The sequence below is a fragment of the Tursiops truncatus genome, chromosome 7, assembly GCF_011762595.2.
Source record: "Tursiops truncatus isolate mTurTru1 chromosome 7, mTurTru1.mat.Y, whole genome shotgun sequence".
Lineage (NCBI taxonomy): Eukaryota > Metazoa > Chordata > Mammalia > Artiodactyla > Delphinidae > Tursiops > Tursiops truncatus.
Genome location: NC_047040.1, coordinates 28,343,871 through 28,363,660, shown reverse-complemented (window position 1 = coordinate 28,363,660; position 19,790 = coordinate 28,343,871). Strand labels below are relative to the sequence as shown.

The window sequence follows — 19,790 nt, the reverse complement described above, 5'->3', positions numbered from 1 at the left end:
AAGGAGGAGGAGCTCCGGCTGCGCTCTCTCCCGGCAGTGGCTGTGCGTCTCAGCGCTTGTCTGGTCCCCACCCCTTTTAAATAAGCCGGTCTGGTCGCCGCCCTCACAGACTAGTTGGCTGCAGGGAGGCGGGGGCGGCGGGGGTGCGGCCGGGGCCGGAGCCCTGCCCGGGGCCCGGCGGCTGGGCGGACTGGCGAGCGGCGGGCGAGGTCGCGCCTGCATGCGTGGCGCAGCCCCGGCATAGCCCGGGGCTGCCAGTGCCCGCCGCGCCATTGTTGGGGGAGGGGGCGGCTGCTGAGCGCGGCGGAGTCGGGGGGCGAGCGGAGGCGGAGGCGGCGAGGAGTGGAGGCGCCCCATGGGGAACTCGCTGTCTTGTTGCGTGTCCCCCAATGCCAGCCCCAAGTTGGGCCGGCGCACGGGGTCAGCGGAGCCGGACTACGAGTCTGAGGTCTACGAGGCGGCGGCCGGGGACGCGGTGGCAGTAGCTCCGGCGCCGGCTGCCGTGGAACCCGCCGAGTTGGATTTCGGAGGTGGCGAAGGCCACCACCTGCAGCACATCAGCGACCGGGAGATGCCCGAAGGTAAGAAGCAGCGGGCGCGCCTCGCTCCTCGCGGGGTCGGCGCCGTCTGCTCTCGGGCTTACCTCTGGCTTCCGCCGCCCCCAGGGTCCCCCGGGAGGGAGCCGCCGCCTAGGGCTCCTTCTTGCCCGGAGTTGGCTCTCCCAGGGCTGGGCACCGGGGACGAAGGCTGGCTCTGCCTGGCGTCCCCACCCCTTATTCTTTACCCGTCGCGTCCGGCCAGTCTGCTTTCCTCTTCCCTACCCGAATGCCCAATTCTTTCCCCCGTTCCCATTTCCCAGCCCGGCCTGAGACCCTCCAGTCCGCGGCCCTTCCTGTTCGTGGTTCTATTTAACATCTCGTGGGACTTAGCAAAGACTTTCTGGTGTATTTTCTCTTTTCTTAATGAAAACTTAAATACTCTAACTTCGGCGTATCCATCCCGTCTCCCTATCCAGATGGCACCTAACCGAAGGAACTAGGTAAGGGCCTGATGATAGACTTCATTCGTTAAGGTAGTTGATACTCGAGACAATTAAGACAAACATTATAGGATTTGTCATTTAAATTCAAAATAGATCTGGACAGAGTCAATGTGGTGTTCTTAAGTAAAATTCTTTGGATTTTAATGTTTTCAGTCGCCCTGATAGAAGCTACTTTATCCCTTCTAACTATAATTTGAACACGATAGGAAAGAAAATGGTGGGAGGGGGCTTAAAATAACTGTGAACGGTGTGAAACGTTAATGCCACGGCTGCAGAGAATAGATTTGTTTTTTTTTTCTTTACCAAAGGAGACCCCATGGAGTTCTGATTACTTTAAAATTCCCACTTTGACACAAGTATGTCTTCAGCTGCACAACCTTAACCGACTTCATTTACCCGTTCTAAGGGGGGGCGACGTGGTTCCTGAGACTGCTGGACAAAAGTTTCAAAGGAGAAAAAACATTCAGATTGTAATTTGTAATGTACAGGTTTGGGAGTTAACATGCCACATCCATTAAGCAGAAAAGTGTCTCCATGGCTCCCTCCCCCGCCCCCCCCCCACCCCCACCCACCAGTAGAATCCTATTCAACTTAAGAATATTCAGGTAAAATTCTGAAGACTAAATGGCTGGGGAGGGGGTGTTGTCGGGGAGGAGAGGAGAGAAAGAAGAGAGGAAATGTTTGATTTTTGCCTCTAGAATTTCGGAAAGGGATGGCTCTAGGTTCAAAAAAAATTTCTGGGTAGCATAGTGGCACTTTAATAAAGATTGTGTTCTTTGAAGTATAAAACATTGTATCATAAAGGTGTTAAAGCCCCACTGGCCCATTTGTTTCATTTAAATGCCAGAGATTATTTCATTATTTCATAGACGAAATGTCTTACAGCTCTTCTGTTTAAATTTTAGTTGGGTTTACTTAATTTCCTTAGAAGTTAGAATAATTAAGCCTGTGGATTCACCCTTATGATGGACGTGGCTTTGTAAGTGGAAACTACTCCCTTTTCAGAATAGTTAGATATTGTGAAAAAATGAACAAATTATGTGAATTAATTGTAGCTTTAAACACAAAGCATGTAAGTACTTGTGAAAACTGCTCTGCTTGTTGCTGTAAGGTAAGCCTCTAAAAGATTTTTAAAAACAGTGAGTAGTTGGCTAGTGTAGGATGAGAGACGAAAATTGGACCTTTATAGAATTCTTTTAAGATTTACAACGCATTTTCATGTGTATTTCACTTGGCCCTTCCATCTACAAATAAGGCCCGTGTATATTCTCCCTCTACTGCCGATGAAGAAGCCAAGACTTAGAGATCTGAAATGACTGTGTAACACAGCTACTGAACAAAAGAGACAGACTTGGGAGGTGGTAGATATGCCAAATTCAGTTCTTGGGATGCTTAAGAAACTGTTTAGAGCGCACCTTATATTTTATAATTTATCCATAAGTTAGGCCTATCTCAGCATACTCCAGTTTTGATTATTGCCATTCCAGTTTACTGTACACAACTCAGAAGCAACATTTACCTCTCCATTCTATGTCTGTACATTCATTGCAATGGATATGAATAAAAGTAGAAGTCATGAAGTAGCCTAAATTTACCAGTCAGGTAAACACGTTGATATATTTTAAAGAGTTTGTTCTGGTGAAATCCAATTGAAGCCGAGAATGCCCTGGATAGAGGGACATAAGGGGAAGCTGGTAAGCGGGCAGGTAAGGTACTAAGCATTTAGCATACGACTATGTATGATAAGGAAGGAGTGCTAAATCAGGAACTGGAAAAATAGAGTTCAGAGTACAGAATTTACCTTTTTATGTTTAACATGATTGTTAAAATTTCATTTCAATTTGTCTTTTTTGGGGGGGCATTCAATAAAGTGATAAGAGAAACCTCAATTTCAGCATTTGCCTATTAATTAAGTTTCCATAGAAACAAGGTCAGAACGCCAAATATAAAGTACAGGCACATTGGAAGTTTGCTCTTAATGTCTTTATTTCAGACAATTTTATATCAGTTTCCCTGGAAACTGAGAAATACCTACTCAGATATGAAACATTTTGGCTTTTCTATAGTGGAGAATTATTTGGTTACTTAGAGAAAATCGTACATAAATGGTGCTCTGTCTTGTTCTTCAGAAACATTGGAGAAGAACAACATTTCTTCAAGCCATTTCAAAAAAGTAACTCCTAAGAACGTAGTATAGATTTCAGGTAGACTCAAAAGAATTTTTTTTACTTCTTTGTCTTTAACAGTATATCTAATATAACTGATGGTAGTGTCATAATAGAAAATAAGATGCTACGGTCGTATTATCTGATTTTATTTTTATTCATCAACTTTTCATACAGCCTTTATGTTGTGACCTTAGGAGCTTTGCTAATTTTCTGGTGAAAGGTGCTCTCTCAAGTGACCCCTCCCTCCCATTCCCCTGAAGAGTGGGTAGGGAAGGAATTGGCAATATGACGTGGAAAAACCTCTGAGCAACAGATCTTTCCTCTCTCCAGTAGCTATTTTAAACACTTTTTTTTTTTTTTTACTTTTTTTGGTGACAGTATTAATAAACATTTGATGTAAAAGATTTAGAAAACACAGAAAAGTCCTTCACTCACACTCAGAATATCCAGAATTTTTATGAATATTTTGGTGTTGATTCTTCCTGAACCTTTTGTATGCATATAAACGTAACGCTGTGTTTATTTTACAAAGATGAGATTGTTCTTTATGTGCCACTTTGTAATGAAAAGTAATGACATGAAGCTCCTGGAACTGTGCTGACACCTAGAGAGTGCTGCAGGATGATGTATTTCCATGCAGCTGCACATAGCTCTACAGCCTGCCTTTTACCAGCTGTTTACTGGGCCATCGAATGGTTGGAGCATAATTCATTTACCCAGCCTTATGGTTGAGCATCTTTTATAATCCCATTATAATGCTTTATTCAGGGGACACAGATAAAAACTGACGCATTGTATTGATACTTCCCTATAGCATTCTGATTGTACACTTTGTCTTACGACTTAATTAAATTCATAGGGTGAGTCATTTTGTAGTTAAAGTATTTTAACATTAAATGTTCTTTTCCCAAATTAAAGTTACCATTGGTTTTTCACTGAACATTAGATTTCCTCTTTTAGGTTTTGGTGGTTCTTGGTAACCTGTCTTGTGTCTTTGATTCTGAGTAACTAAACTACTACTCTAAGAGATCCAAAAATAACTCTGGTCTTAGGTGACAGACACATCAAAAGACAGCATTAGAAGAAATCTTAGATGATGTGGGAAAATTGGGAGAAACTTAATTGGTTTTGGATACACTGAAACATGATTATTAGGCACCAGTCCAGAGGCAGGACAGACAGTGGTTAGACAAGACAAAGCCTGTACCCTAACTCAGGTCCTTACTTTCTAGAGATGCCTGGGGGCTGACAACACAAGAATAATGTCAGGTAGTGAGACACTGAGAAGAAAGAAAATGAAGGTAATGGGCTGGGGAGGAGGACAGTTTTACAAGGGGTGGTTAAAGACAGCTTCTCTCCTTAAGCAACCCATGAGCAGTCCTGAGAGAGCCATGTGAGGATGTGGGAGAAGAGGCTTCTGTGCAGTTCCTAAGAAGGGAATATGCTTGATGCGTGCAAAGGACAGAAGGATGGGTGGCTGCAGCTGAGTGAATGAATGCCAGGAGGAATATAGGGGATTAAGACCTCGTATGCCTAGTGGGCCTTGACAAAAAAATACGAATTTTAGTCTAATTGTAATGGGAAACCATTGAAGGGTTATATGCAAGGGAATGATGTTAATTCTTAGAAAAAGGGAAGGGGGGTAGAGAGGGTGGAGGGAGATGCGACCAGCTACTGTGTGAGAATAGACTGTAAGGGCGGAAGGAAGCAGGGAGGGAGACCAGTTAGGAGGCTGGTGCAGTAGCTCAGGTGAGAGCCAACAGTGGCTCGAACAAAAAAGCGATATTAATCAGGGCCTAAAATAGGCTGTAGTATATAGATTGCTCTTGCATTTCATTTGATTCTCACCATGTTCTGAGTTAGGTAGTGTAGTAATTTTTCTCTTAGGTATAAATTGAGTTGTCCAAGGTTTTAAAAATGAATATTGTTAGTAGGACTGTAAATTCCAAATGCATGGCATATAGGAACAGAATTTATTGATGACATTATGTGAGCTTCTTTAGAATACTACCTTTTTTTTTTTTTTTTTTTTGCTGTACGCGGGCCTCTCACTGTTGTGGCCTCTCCCGTTGCGGAGCACAGGCTCCGGTCGCGCAGGCTCAGCGGCCATGGCTCATGGGCCCAGCCGCTCCGCAGCATGTGGGATCTTCCCGGACCGGGGCACGAACCCATGTCCCCTGCATCGGTAGGCGGACTCTCAACCGCTGCGCCACCAGGGAAGCCCAATACTGCCTTTTTTCTCACCCTTTTGTTGTTGTTGTTTTAGCGTATTAAAGTAATAAAACTTTAGAGTTAAAACAGTAACACTGCATAATGTGAAATGAAATGAAGGTAACTTGCAACCCAGAAAGTTTCTTAAAAGTCCAAGAAACTGAGTAAAGTACTCTTTAGCAATATATAAAGCCAGGTGTACCTACCTATATGTCACCTCTCAGTCATGATCACTGTAAAACTGATTGAGGATTAAAATAAGGCAAAACTGAGAACCAAGGTAGAGGCAGGTACAGAAGCAGTTGGAAACCAGAGTTGGGAAGTTTGGAAGCCAGGATTGTCAGAAGCTAGGAAAGCAGGATCAAGGCTTGGGTGAGCAGTAGACTGGCAGGTGCAGAGCCTGCTGTGTACCCTCTGGTGAGGCAGCCCAGCTCAGGGCTGGCTGGCAGGGACTCCCTGACTGGGGTGGAAAGTGTGGACTCAAGGAGATGAAATCATCAGTTTACATGGTAATTGTAAGAATTGTAATATTTGTGTTATGAGCCATAAAACTAATACACTGTACAGTATAGGGATGCTAGGGCAGTTCAGTAAATGCAGTGGTTACCTTTAAGTAAACTGGTGCTCAGCAGTTAGCCCAGAAACTGCTGACATCTCCTGTTTATTTGGAATATATCGAAATCAATATGTTGATATTAATCTTTCTGAAATATGCTGCTTCTGTTAGATGCTTTCTTGGTCACTTCCCTCTCCCTCTAATATTTTAACAAGGAAAAATCATTTATTGACAGTTTGATAGCATAGCTTTAACACTTTTAGCCTTCAGTAATGCATTTCATTTGTTCTAAGTTGCCTATATTTTCACATTTTTAACAACTGCAATTGAGATGGATCTTAACAACTGGTAGAATCTTAGATTGGAGGAAAAACAGTATTCAGTGTCGGTGGTGTTTTACAGGTTTCCTCTGAGGAATGTTTACATTAAGACCCGAGTTTAATTTCTTTTTAATCATACTTTTTCTACATCGACCTATCATGCTGTCAAATAAGTTGCAATTTAAATTGATAATACTAAAGTGATGGGTCTTAAAATACAATTTTAATCATAACCCCTAATCATGAGCTCAAGAATATTTCTCCTGGGTAAAACATTCTCAGAGGTTTCTAAAGAAATAACTTTAGGAAGAATCCATGTAATTTCCTGAATGCACAGTAATTTCCTGAAGTCTCTAAGTTACTGTGTGTGCATGTGGTGGGGAGAGGGATGAGTGGGGTGGTGGGCGGTAAAGCTTTGCTTAATAGTTGGCAGTCTTACCTTTGTGATGGTGAAGAGTGTGGTAGGTTTTAACGTAGTCTCCTTAGGCTCTTGGGAAGACAGTTAATGGAAAGTGCAGAAATATTGTGTGTATGTATGAGTTTACTGTCTAATGGCTCACAAGTCCATTCTATAAAATAGTGATGTGGTATTTTTCATTAGCAAAAAGTGCAAGTTATATAGAAAATTGTTAGTTATATAGGCTATAAACAGAAGATTAATATTTTCTGAAAACCTCATGCAAACTGACAGCAGTAGGGCCCTGGTGTTTACAGTACATTCAAATGATAGGCCAGTTCACCAAAGTGGAAATAACACTGATAACTGTGGGAACATGGTCAAACTGTGTAACCAAAGAAATACAAATTAGATCTACGGTGAGTTTCCTCATTCATATCAGTAGGAATTTTTTTTTTCAAGTATCCAAAGCAAGGGTAGGAACTCAAAATGTCATGATTGGTAGCATTATACCCTAATGTGCCCCCCACCTTCTTAGGAAGCAATTTAGCATCGTACATGGAGCCGTGAAAGTGATCTAACCTTTTGGCTTGGTCATCCCACTTCCAAAGATCTTTGCTAAGGAGATAAAACCATTATTTTAAAAAGCTATATACAGATTTTCCTCATAATATTTTAAGAATAGAACTTTGTAAGCAATAGGGGATTGGCTAAGTCCAGTATAGGAATAACACTTGATGGGCCAGTGTGTATTCATTAAACAATAAATATGCAACAGTGGGGTGGAGAGCGCTTGTTAGTAACAAGAAGACATAAATTGTACACTAATTAGAGCTTTTTTTAACGTATAAGAAAAGCAACTAAAAGTAATGGTTGTGAATCACTGTGTTAATGATTGTGAATAATTTTTAAACAGAGCATTGTTTTGGCTCATGCAGATTTTTATTCATCATATTTGTTAAAGGAATGAGCAAGTGACTTTTACCTTTCCCCACCTTTAGTGTGATCATCAGTACTGCTGATAAACCAGGTCTCCTTCAGTTGCAATTAAATTAAAAGAAATTCACAGAGTTAAGCACTACTTGACCCAGGAGTTAAATGATCTCCTCAGTTCTGCTCTCCTCTGTTGATGTCTCCTGAAAAGCCTTTCCCCTCATGATAGCAAGAGGAGTGTCCAGCAGCTCAAGACAAGCTAAGGATCCTAGAGTACAGTTCTGCCTTTCTCTTTTCTTGGGAAGTCCCAGGACAGCTGTGATTGACTGGCCAGTCCTAGGTCCTGTGCCCACCTTTGAATCCCCTAGGACAGAGTAGGGAGAGTGCCAGCTTTTTTCTGGTCACTTGGGCTGAGTTTACTTTTTTTTGCATGTTGTCATTTCTTTTCTCCCAGCCTTCTTGATTTTTGTATTTAGATATGTAGTGGCACATCTTGGTTTGGCGTGTGTGTGTGTGTGTGTGTGTGTGTGTGTGTGTGTGTGTGTGTGTGTGTGTGTGTGTGTGTGTGTGTGTGTGTTAAAGCTTGCTTCTCTTTGATTCTGGCACTTACTTTTCCTGGACTTCCATTGAAAATTGTTAACTTTTACCATGCCATAGACAGTGGTAAATAATACAGCTACTTTGCAAACATTTCTGCTTATGTTTTAGATTCAAATGTAGTCTATTTACTTTCTTTTTTGGTATAGGTAAGTAGTCATGAATCCTTTCGGAAGCCATAGGTTAGAGGCAGCTGTGAAAGCCTCTGCCTGTCATTTTGTGTACAGCTGAAATAATTTATTTTCCCATTGTTTAATTTTTCAAATATGTAGGAGAAAAAAACTTTAAAATAATTGTATGGGTCTTTTACATAAAAATGTTGAATAGAATATTTTCTCCAAAAGCAGCTTGATAAACTTCAAATTCAGTGAAGGAATTTTCATGAAGAACAAAGCAGTTGGTTTAGCTATGTAAATTACTAGTGCTGGCAGTAACATTAAAATGGATGGCTCAGATTCCTGTTAAGATGGGAAGTCCAAAATTACTGTTCGTGCAAAATTCTTTGTGGGCGGGAAAAGGGGATTCTAGGTAGATACATTTGTGAAATGCTGGGTTAGACAGAATTCACTACTAGACTAATTAGTTTTTAATATATCAATGTGTGTATTCTTTTGATTCTCTAAGAGGCAGGGATATATTTGTATTTCACTTTGACCATCAAACCCCTCTTTCAAAAATAGATCAGTTATTATGTGGTTTGGGAAATAATTGCCTTAACCATTACGCTTTATCTGAATCGTGGTCCAGTTTCTTAAAAGATTGGTTAATTGGTTTGAGATGGACTTTGCTGAGGAAGTGTCATAGGGCTTCTATGTTTGTTTGTTTTAAACAACAACCTTATTATCCTATGTGGTAGCTTGTGCTTGTTTTGTATTCCTGCCTAAATAGAAGACACTATCCCACCTTGGTGCGAGGTGGACTACAGGCAGACCCACCTTTTTATGTAGGTGTGGCCAGAAGTGTTTTTCAAGTAGCCCTATGATCTGCTCCAGGAAGTACTCTTATTGAAGCCCCAAATTAATCATGCAGCGTGGAATGAAGAAGTGAGAGTTCAGCTTTGGAAATAGAGGGCAAAGTTAAAAATCACTATCACGGAAGTGTTCCTGTAGATTAGAACATTGAACTTTTATGTAGTCCTCTTAAATCTGCCATGATGAATAGCCCCCAGATAAACCACAGCCAGTTAAATGAGTTCATTTGTTGAATGGAGTTAGAATTAGCCATTTGATTGTCTGAAGAACATTTGCCAAAAGCAACTCACTTGGTTTTGGCATATTTGATACGTTGAGCTGGTATCTGACAGTAGTTGGCCACAGCATAACTTGCTTCTTGAGACTGTTCCTGGAATGTGCTAGTAATATCAGCTTTAAAGGAGGGTGACTGAATTTTTAATTGATAAGTAGGAGGGGAGTCACATATATGATTCATCTAAAAATGGCATCGATTATGTAGGTGCAAGTTAAAGAAGTCTAAGACATAGCCGTGGTTTTATTCCACATGTATGGAGAGTTTCTACAATTTTGCTGTTTCCCAATAGAATTTTTATATTGTGCCTTTACTAAAATTGCCTTTTTGTCATTACTAAAAGCTCTTCTCAAGGCTATTAAAACTGATTTATATCAATGTGTTGCTATCTTTAAAATCACGTATTTTTCTACTCAACTAAATCACCACACCTTTTTCTCTTCTTCCTATACAGACTTAGCTTTGGAATCAAACCCTTCTGACCACCCAAGAGCAAGCACAATTTTCCTGAGCAAATCTCAAACGGATGGTAAGACAATGTTTTTTTTTTTCCCCCTGAGAAAAAGAGTGAAAACTGTTTTTGTTTTGTGCATTATAGGAAGTATTTAGAAAAACTCTTACAGTGGTTTAAATGTTTCACTTTTTCATGTATTCACTTGTCTTATTTTAATATGTTGATGATGCACTTTCCTTTAGTTGTCAGTGTTTTAGTGAGGAGAACACTTAGACTGTTTATACGTTTTGCCACCTCTTTATCAACATAGTCAACTGGCCACATGATTTAGATGTGGTCTATTTCTCTGTGCTACTTTGTCCTTTTCCGCTTGCTCCAAAGAGCACATATGTTAAAGATGAATGATAGGGTTTAGGTCACAGTTAGGTTTTCATTTGATCAAATCAGAAAAATCAGTTGTTATATATGGGAATTGAGCCTTGTGATTTTGGCCCTGTTTTACCCAGTGTTCAACCAGACGAGCCTATCTCACATCCAGATTTATGCTACTCAGAACTTTTAAGCTATTCAAAACTTTCTCATCCTAATGTAGTGCTGTGCCAGGGTAATGAGAGCAACATGCCTTATGGGGTTTCCCAGAAGATTATCCTCAGCATGTGAAACTCATATAAATTTCCTCTGTCCTCCTTGTTTTAAGATGGGAATCAGAACTGTAGAATTTTTTGCACTCCTGCTTGCCTGCTTGTCTTCCTTAATGTTATGTTAAATCCTAGTTTATTTGCTAAAAAGCCATACATGACCAAGTTTTTCAGTTGATAACGAGAGCAGGAATACAAGAAGTGAACATTCCACAATATTTAAAGTGATGCAGCACAATAAAAAACGGAGGTTTGTTTTTTTGTTGTTGTTGTTTTTTGTTTTTTTCCATTAGATCACTGGTTTTTATAAAAGGATATAACTCGGGAACAGCCAGATGGAAGAGATGCAAAGGGCCAGGCATGGGGACAGGGCATAGAGCTTTGATGCCCTCTGCAAGGGTACTACATGTTCACCAACCTGGAAGCTCCTGGGGTTTCTAACTTGCATTTTTCTAGTGTGTGTACTTGAGCCACTCATTTCTGGTTAGGATTGCTCTGTTTCTCAGTTTCTTCCAGAGCCATGAGCTGCTCACATGTAGAGGGGCTCTGGAGACAGTAAAAGAAAAGCTGCCCCATGCCTGTCTCTCTCCAGCCTTAAGGAATCTGTGCCTCTGATGCCCGTCTGGAGTTAAAGGAGGCAATGTGAGCAAGAGTGTGGCCTGAGACCCTCTTCAAGCTTTTATTTTTCTGGCCTTTGTTGGAGCAAAACAGTTTTGTGTGCTGTAGATGTGTTCATTTAGGTTGGCACACTCATTTTAAAATTTACCTTTAACATAGATTACTTTCCAGTTGTGTATTTTTTCAGTAAGGTATTTGAGTAGGTTACCATTAAGTGGTTCAGGATGCTTCCAGAGACGAGTGCCTGGCCAGAAACTAGTTCTTAGGGTCGTCATCTGTAGATTGTGGTAATTAAAGTAAGCTGTGTGTAAATGAAGAATTAGAAAATACTACTGGCTAGTAGTTCAGCTAGGCAGCAGGTAAATTTTTTTATTAGCTAAGTTTCTCACCTGGCCTAATGTGCTTTGTCCTTTTCTTTTGTAAATGGGGAGTCCTTCATTTGTGCCTAATACAGAATATCTATTAGGTCAAAAAAGTAAAACTAAGTTTTTAGATTTTATTTATAGGATTCATCTTGCTGGGTGATTTAAATTATATATTTTGTTGGAAATTATTTTAAAAAATAGAATGGAATTTTATCTCGTGTTATTGGTAACCCATCAAATAATTTTAGCGGCTACTTTTATTTTTCTATGGCATTTGTATCAGAATTCATCAGTTAATTTTTTTTATTCTTAGTGCGAGAAAAGAGGAAGAGCAACCATTTAAACCATGTAAGTAAACAGTTGAAAAGTTAAGAAATTAATAGTTTGAATTAAAAATATGTCTGCCATGATTCCTAAAAAATATGATGGATCCAATACTGTAGAATCTTTTTTGTAGATTTTCTAAATCTCTATTTTCCTAATTATCAAATGTATTCAGGAAAGTCTTTGACTTAGTAGTGCCCATTTTTAAGGGTTCTGACATTTAAGTTAAATTTCAATAATACGGTTGTAGTATAAAGATCTGCCTTAAATTCTTTTGCCTTATTTTTTTGATCTTATTTTTTAACCAAAGTAATAAAAGTATAATAGGTAAGTTAATTTTTAGCACTGTCCATTGACTTCTTGTCATAGCAGGTGAAAGCTTAGCTTCTTCACTCCACCATGACGTTATTTCCCTCCCTCTGTTCCCTCAACATGTATCAGTTTTTATTAAATCAGAATCAATGTTTACATTACTACGACTCTGCAAATTTGTGTGTGCATTGCTGAGCCATATAGTTCTCTGACTGTGCCTCATCCTTGTACACCCTTCATTCTTTTTCTTAAATATTAATGACATTGGAGCACTTCTGCACTTCTCTAGGATAATCCAATCCCCCTTTTCCTAGCCAACGTGATCTCACACAGCCAGATACAGTAAGTAGCTCCCTGCCCAGTCTCCCTGCTTTCACATTCTTCATTTTTTCTGTGGAATTAATTTCCTGACTATATTCACTTGCCTGTTTTCTAACAGCTATTTTTTTCCCCAAATGTTTTACCATTTGTCACATGCCTATCAAAAATATTTTCCATCTACTAAGCCACATCTGTTCCATTTTTTTCTTGGAGACACTTTTCCCCAATCTTTTGTCTTCCTACTCCCATATAGACTGGTGTTCCCCTAGGCCTGCTCTGTGCCTCTTTTCCTGGGATATCTGTGTGAAGTCATCTGGGATCTCACATAACTCTGCTCTCTTGTGTTGGATCCCCTATGTCCTAGATTCTGTTTCCCTCTTGTTATACTTCCTTGTTTTACTGGAGCACATTTTCCTGAGAAAAGGGCACATGGGCAGAAAGTTTATAGAGATCTAGCCTCTCTGAAACTCATTCTATTTGATAAAGTATAGAATCCTAGGTTGAAGCTAATTTTTGCAGTTCTAAAGACATTTCCCTCTCATCTTCTCATTTACAATGTTGCTCTTAAACCTGTTGACATTGTATGATACATTGTTCATTACCGATTTTAGTCATTTTCCCCCATCCCTTCCTTCTCTGGAACCTTTTAGTACCTTCTGTCTCCCTGGGATTTTGAAATTTCATAATTTGGTTTGGTATAGACCTTTTTTGTGTGTTTCTTTGATATTCTGTTTTTTTCTTCCAGGTTCCTATTATTCAGATGTTGGAAGTCTTAGACTTACCAGATCGCTAACTTTTTTCCCCTCCTGCTTTGCATTTTCTTTTTGTCCTGCTTCCTGGAGATTTCCTTGACTATGCTCTAATCCTTCTATTGGATATATTGTTTTGTCTACCTTATTTTCAATTTATAGAGTTCTCTTATATCCTGTCATTCTTTTTTTCACTGATTCAATTTCAAGTTTTCATTTGCTCCTGAGTTTTATCACTCCCATCAATTCCTTCTTCCTGTTTTGTTTTTTTTTGTTTTTTTTTAAAGCATCCTTATATTTTATTTTATTTATTTATTTTTTGGCTGCATTGGGTCTTGGTTTCTGCGTGCGGGCTTTCTCTAGTTGCGGTGAGCTGGGGCTACTCTTTGTTGCCGTGCGTGGGCTTCTCATTGCGGTGGCTTCTCTTGTTGTGGAGCACGGGCTCTAGGGTGTGCAGGCTTCAGTAGCTGTGACTCATGGGCTCTAGAGTGCAGGCTCAGTAGTTGTGGCACACGGGCTTAGTTGCTCTGTGGTATGTGGGATCTTCCTGGGCCAGGGCTCGAACCCGTGTCCCCTGCATTGGCAGGTGGATTCTTAACCACTGCACCACCAGGGAAGTCCCATTCCTTCTTCCTGTTTTGATCTCTTACTTGGGGGCTTCCCTCAAACGTGTGATGGTCCCTGGCTGGCTGTTAAGATCTAATTGGAAGCATCACTTGGACAACTCGTTAACTGATGGGCCTCACTGCAAGGATTTGGGGACCACGCCTCTGAACTCTGAGCCTGCCTTGGGTTCTGTAAGACAAACTGGTTTCTTGTTCCTGTCTTAGTCACTCTCTGTAGGTACCGAGGTTGTGCTTCCTCTGTTCTGCCATGTCAGTTACCACTCCTTCATCTAGTCTTTTCACCTTTCAAACATTAAAAATCATCTGCTGTTTATCCTGTCTTATGTATAGCCTTTTTAAAAAATGCCTTTAATTCTAATGAGATGATATCTCTGAAAGAAGGGGGAGAGGAAATAGATTTGTGGTCAGTCTACTCAAACTTAGATTTATTCTTTGACTATAGGTTCTAAGTTTGAAGTTTTAATTCAATATAATTAACGATATTCATTCAGACAATATTTTTGATTATACCTATAATTAGAATATTATACTTTTCTACTAAGGCCTTGAGTATGAATTCTGTTCAAACCACTCACCCTACCATATTGTCCATTAATGTGCAACATAGATGGAGTATTACAAATTTTTCAGTTAAAGTCATTGATTCTTAATAAACATCCAAAACTTGTGAAAAGGGGGAGGAAAAAAGTGAACTTCAGCTTTATTCTTTTAATGGGTTAAAATCAGAGGCAGTAGGCACAATGGGAAGATTCATTGGGTGGGGGCAGGATTTCAACCATGATAAGTTTTGGGGGTTGTTACTTACTAGCCTCCTAGGTGTGATTATTTTCTAGTCTTCACCACTAAACCTGAAGTCTACTAAGCAACCTTTCCCCTTGTAAAGATTGTAAAAGTCCATCTATTCTGTCCTTAGTGCTGAATGAAGATAAATACTCTTCTTCAGTGACCAATTGAAATAATACCTATGAACATTAAACTGTCAGTAGTGTTTTTTGCTACTTGACTTTTTTTGTATTTGCATTTTATACCCTTATGTGTGCCAGTGTAGTTTATTGAGGTTGTGAGCCAGCAATGGTAAGGCTTTAATCATAAAGGACAGTTATCTTAAATTTTCAAGCAAGATGAGAGGAAAGTAATCTGCTGGCAGCTAATATATCTAGGCTTTGCTCAGAGGCTTCAATTCTGCCATCCTTTAGTGAATACTAGATGCTGGAAAGTTTGAATAGTTTCAGGAGTAGGCCTGTGGAAGTGTTTCTTTTGTAGGATCGAGCCACTAGACTGTAAGTTGCTGATACATTAAATGAGTCCCCATAGGACTATAGACCACATCTAATTAAAAATTTTTAATGTTTTAGCACTAATATTTCCAAAGACAAATCGATATACTTTCATAATAGAAAAAAAAATTTTAATAGAGGAAAACAGGATAAATAGCACCCGGAGCTCTACCAACTAGTCTATATTTTGGTACATTTCCTTACTATTTTTACTCCCCTCATATATACAGATTTTTGGTCAGAATTGACTTTTATTACGTGTAGTGTATGTCTTATTATACCCTAATAGTAGTGACCTTAAAAGATAACCTGCTTCGTTTAGAATCAAAGTATTTGAATGAGTGAATTTTCATTTTTCATGCTGTATCTGTTTTTTGAGATTCTAAAATTACACATTAACCAAATAACTTAAGGGCCATATCAGAGTTTTAGTTTAAAACATTTCTAGCTTGAAGGAGAAATTAGTCTTCCAAATAGTGGTACTTTTCAAATACATTACATCTAGAACTTTTTGTTAATAAGGAATAAGTGGCCTTGCATAAAGCATCTGAAGCAAGCAGAATGGTGTTTTATATACCATTTGGGTATTTCTGATTATTGGATACTGGCAATTTTTATTTAAATGCTCTGTATTTTAAAAAGCATCAACTAGATTTTCTCCCTGCCTCACCTTTCATGTATTTGTGGAGGACGCCGATGGGAGAGTGTGACAGCATGGTGAAGACTGTTTTATATTAGTAGGAGGAAGGAAGGCTCATCTGAATTAGTAAACAAATGAAAACCGAAAACAAAACCCAGCTTTAAAATCGTTTGTATTCTGTGGTATTAAAGGATGCTACTATTCCTTCCAGTTGCTTTCAGTGATTGGGATTTGGTTATTGGCCTTACTTAAGGAAGAGAATTGTCCTAACATAGTTTAGGCCATTTTAGTATTTGACTATTGCCGTGTTCATGGGCTCTTCACAAATAAATGGATACTTCTAAAGTGTTTTAAAGATAGTTCATTCTCTAGAGGGTCTCAAAAAATTCTTTGTCACCTATCCAATACCACTGTAGATAAACTCTCACGAATTTGTATCTTTAGTAAGATTTACCTTCTAGTTGTAACTGATCTTAAATAATTTCTCAAACCCTTGTTGAATCCTAATTTGTTCCAGATTCTGTGCTCAGTAGCTGGAGGTAGGAGAAGAATCTTCCTAACCTGGAGAAGCTTGTTTACTTAAGAGAGTAGTACTATGCAAGCAGCTGAGACCATGGAACAGTTGGTAAATTAGATGTGTGAGTGTGCAGAAAGTGAGAAGTTTTGTGGTATGCCTGCTGGCAAAGGGATCCTAGAGGAAGATGGGGTCAAGCTTGCTGGGACAGGAGGAAGAAAAAGGCACTGCAGGCAGAGAGCAGCATGGGTGAGGCAGGAGTGTCAGATAACACAGAACAGAATTAGTACAATTTTGAAATGAATGGAAAGTATTCTCTGAGGTTCTCACTTGAGTAATGTAATGGCAGTCTTACTTACACATGAAGTGAGAAGTTAAATTCTCCGAGTTGTTTTATCCGTTTTTTTGGATGCGAGAGAATCTTTAAGCAATACCTTTTTGTCCTCCCGATAAGGGAATTGAGGCCCAGAGAGACTTACGGCCCCCAGCTTTTTAGTGATAGAGCAGCTCTGGCATGCCCAGCCTCTGATTCGAAAACGTTTGTTTCGTCACACTGTCTCCTGAAGTAATACATTTATTACTGGTGTTCATTTACTGCAGTGAAATACTCCTATGTCGGTATTATATAAAGCATTACGTTTTATTGTAGTAAATGAATAGAAATAGGAAATCTCAGCTGCATTTCATTGCTTAAGGAAAAAACCCTGAAATCTTATTCTAAACTTTTTACATTATTATAAAAGGTAATTTATAATAGGTGCTTGCCAGGTTTGATTATAGGTACTATATCAAGGCAGCATTTTATAACTCATTTCTCAAAGCTCGTCTGTGGAAGTCAGAGTATAGAGGTTTCCCATAGAGCTGCACATGATATCACACTCAGGGAGTTCATGGAGTGTAAGAAAAATCTTAATGCTTTATCGTTTGACATTTTAACCAAGGAAAAAAACACACTTTTATAGGTTTAACTTACTGTGACATTTTCTTCTATTTCCCTTCCCCTTCAGGTATCTCCAGGGCAGCTTACTAAAAAGTATAGCTCATGCTCAACAATATTTCTAGATGACAGCACAGTCAGCCAGCCTAATCTTAGAACCACAATAAAATGGTGAGTACAACTAGGTTGCCAAGGGCTGAGTGACAGACCCCCTTATCACTAAAAGCATCCTAGCCATACATAATTTCATTCATTTGAATTGTCCTTTTCAGTGATCAGGTTAAAAAACTGGTGTCAACTATATATTGATTTCAAGGACCTAAATATGAATTTTCAGTTTCCATTGTAATCTTAGAGTGCATGATAGAAGGGAAAGCCAGTTAGCAAATAAGAAATCCCAGAAATAGTATAAATCTTTATATGACGCATTTCTGTTGTTAAGACGTTGTTGAACATAATGAGAAAGAGAGGTACTTTTTATTGGCTATTTCTAGAAAAAGTTATTTCTTTATGAGCTGTAGTCCTAAAACAACGTATACTACTTTGGAAGCTACTCTTAGAAGAAGGAACAGATTGTCCCCTACTGGCACCAAAGTGAATCTGCATTTAAATTTAATTGGATTTTGTCAGATTTATCCCACTGTGCATTTTTTTTCCTGCACTATTTCTGTATGAAATTTTACTTCTCCTTCCTGTCCCCCAAAGAGGGGGAAAATATATCAAACCAGTCTTAAGAAATACACACTCAAGCTTAATTTCTTTGTAGATGAAATTTGTTCAACTGAGGTTTTAACTTAATAGATAGATTTAATTTTTGTTTATATATATAAATATATCTCCAACACATAACTGTATCAATCACAGCAGAGAACAATAAAAGAGATGAGGTTTCAGAAACATGGCTGTGGTCAGGCTTATACTTAAGAAGACACGAACAGTGTCATGATGACGAAAACTATTCCTTAATTTCTGGGAGCACTTCATAGTCCACAATTGGAGACGCACTTTCAAAACACCCTAATGATGAACCTTTCAAGTTTATTTAAGAGAAAAAAGCCAAACGGGATGCAGCGCTTCTTGCCTCCTCCCTCGCAGTTGTCCACGAAACATTAACATCTCCTTAGGATATGAACGTTGATTTTCCAGGACACAGTTTGGGAAATGCTATTTGAAAATATTAATATCCTTATCCTTAATTTTATTTTTCGTCTTAAGTTTATATGCTAATTATATTTTTAATTGGTTTTTAATGTGCCAGCTTTTTTTTAGCTATTTAAATTATCAGTAACTTCTACTTTAATTAAAGACAGCAGGTTCACAGTCATAATAATGTAACTTTCCTCTCTTGCTTACAATAATAGTTGCAGTCAAATCATGTTTCAGCAAAAACTGAGCCCCATCTCTCTCTGAAGTCCTGAGTTTGGGCACTTATCACATAATCACTGAATGTTTTTATTCAGCCAAGACACTGAATCTGTGGGTACAAAAACCACTCTACTTTGGCTAGAGTCACAGCTTCTTTTGAATTCGAAAGAGTCTGATGTCCAGTATATAATTCAAAAGTACTTTGAAGATTAACCTTGCTCAGGGACTTCCCGGGTGGTGTAGTGGCTAAGAATCCACCTACCAACGCGGGGGACACGGGTTCGAGCCCTGGTCTGGGAAGATCCCACATGCCGCAGAGCAATTAAACCCGTGCGCCACAACTACTGAGCCTGCGCCATAGAGCCCGCGAGCCACAACTACTGAGCCCGCGAACCACAACTACTGAAGCCCATGCGCCTAGAGCCCATGCTCTGCAACAAGAGAAGCCACCACAGTGAGAAGCCCATGCAGCGCAATGAAGAGCAGCCCCCGCTCGCGGCAACTAGAGAAAGCCTGCGTGCAGCAACCAAGACCTCACGCAGCCAAAAATAAATAAAATTAAATAAAATTTAAAAAAAAAAAAAGATTAACCTTGCTCAGACAAGTAGGTTTCATCCTTTTTTTTTCCAACCTAGTCTAATTTTTGGAAGTATAGTAAATTTTAATTTGCTCTCATTAAGTTTTAAAAATGATCATTCATCACATATATTATTGGTGAAATAAAGGTTTACTGAGAAAATAAATAGGGCCAGTTGGCTTTTAGGAATGATTTTGAAAATGTTTATCATGGGGTTAGTTTTCAGTGGGGTAGTTGTTCTCAGTGGGGTAGGTGAGCCTCATTAGAATCACTTATGCAACTTTTCAAGATATATGTTTCAGGATGCACAAAGTCCACCCGCCTGCCCCTGCCTCCAAGACACAGTGTCTGCCTGTCTGTCTGTCTGTCTCTCTCTCACCCATGCACACACACCTTTTGACAGGATGGGGAATGATGTGAAGCATGATCATATGGACAAAAGCATCCCGAATGATTCTCTGATGTTAACCCTAACTCATTCATTCCTAAACTTTGCTGCACACTGCAGTCATCTGGGGATCTTTAAAAACAATCCTGATGCCCAGGTCATACCCAGTGCTGGTTAAATCAGAACATCTTGAAGCAGAAGCCAGGCAGTTTTTAA

At 39.4% G+C, this 19,790-nt stretch overlaps 1 protein-coding gene across 4 annotated transcripts in view; it reads left to right on the top strand.

Moving 5' to 3' along the window:
* The first annotated feature begins 142 nt into the window (after nt 1–142).
* The window catches only part of CCNYL1 (cyclin Y like 1), a 44,186-nt gene continuing 24,538 nt past the window's right edge, over nt 143–19,790 (top strand). Inside the window, exons 1-4 of one of the 4 annotated variants that reach the window (XM_019939040.3) lie at nt 143–581; nt 9,924–9,998; nt 11,858–11,892; nt 17,315–17,415. In XM_019939040.3, the coding sequence (XP_019794599.1) occupies nt 356–581; nt 9,924–9,998; nt 11,858–11,892; nt 17,315–17,415 (437 nt within the window). In that variant the 5' untranslated portion in view covers nt 143–355. The remainder of the gene's footprint in view (nt 582–9,923; nt 9,999–11,857; nt 11,893–17,314; nt 17,416–19,790) is intronic. The other 3 variants (XM_019939038.3, XM_004315691.4, XM_004315692.4) reach the window with 3 other exon arrangements.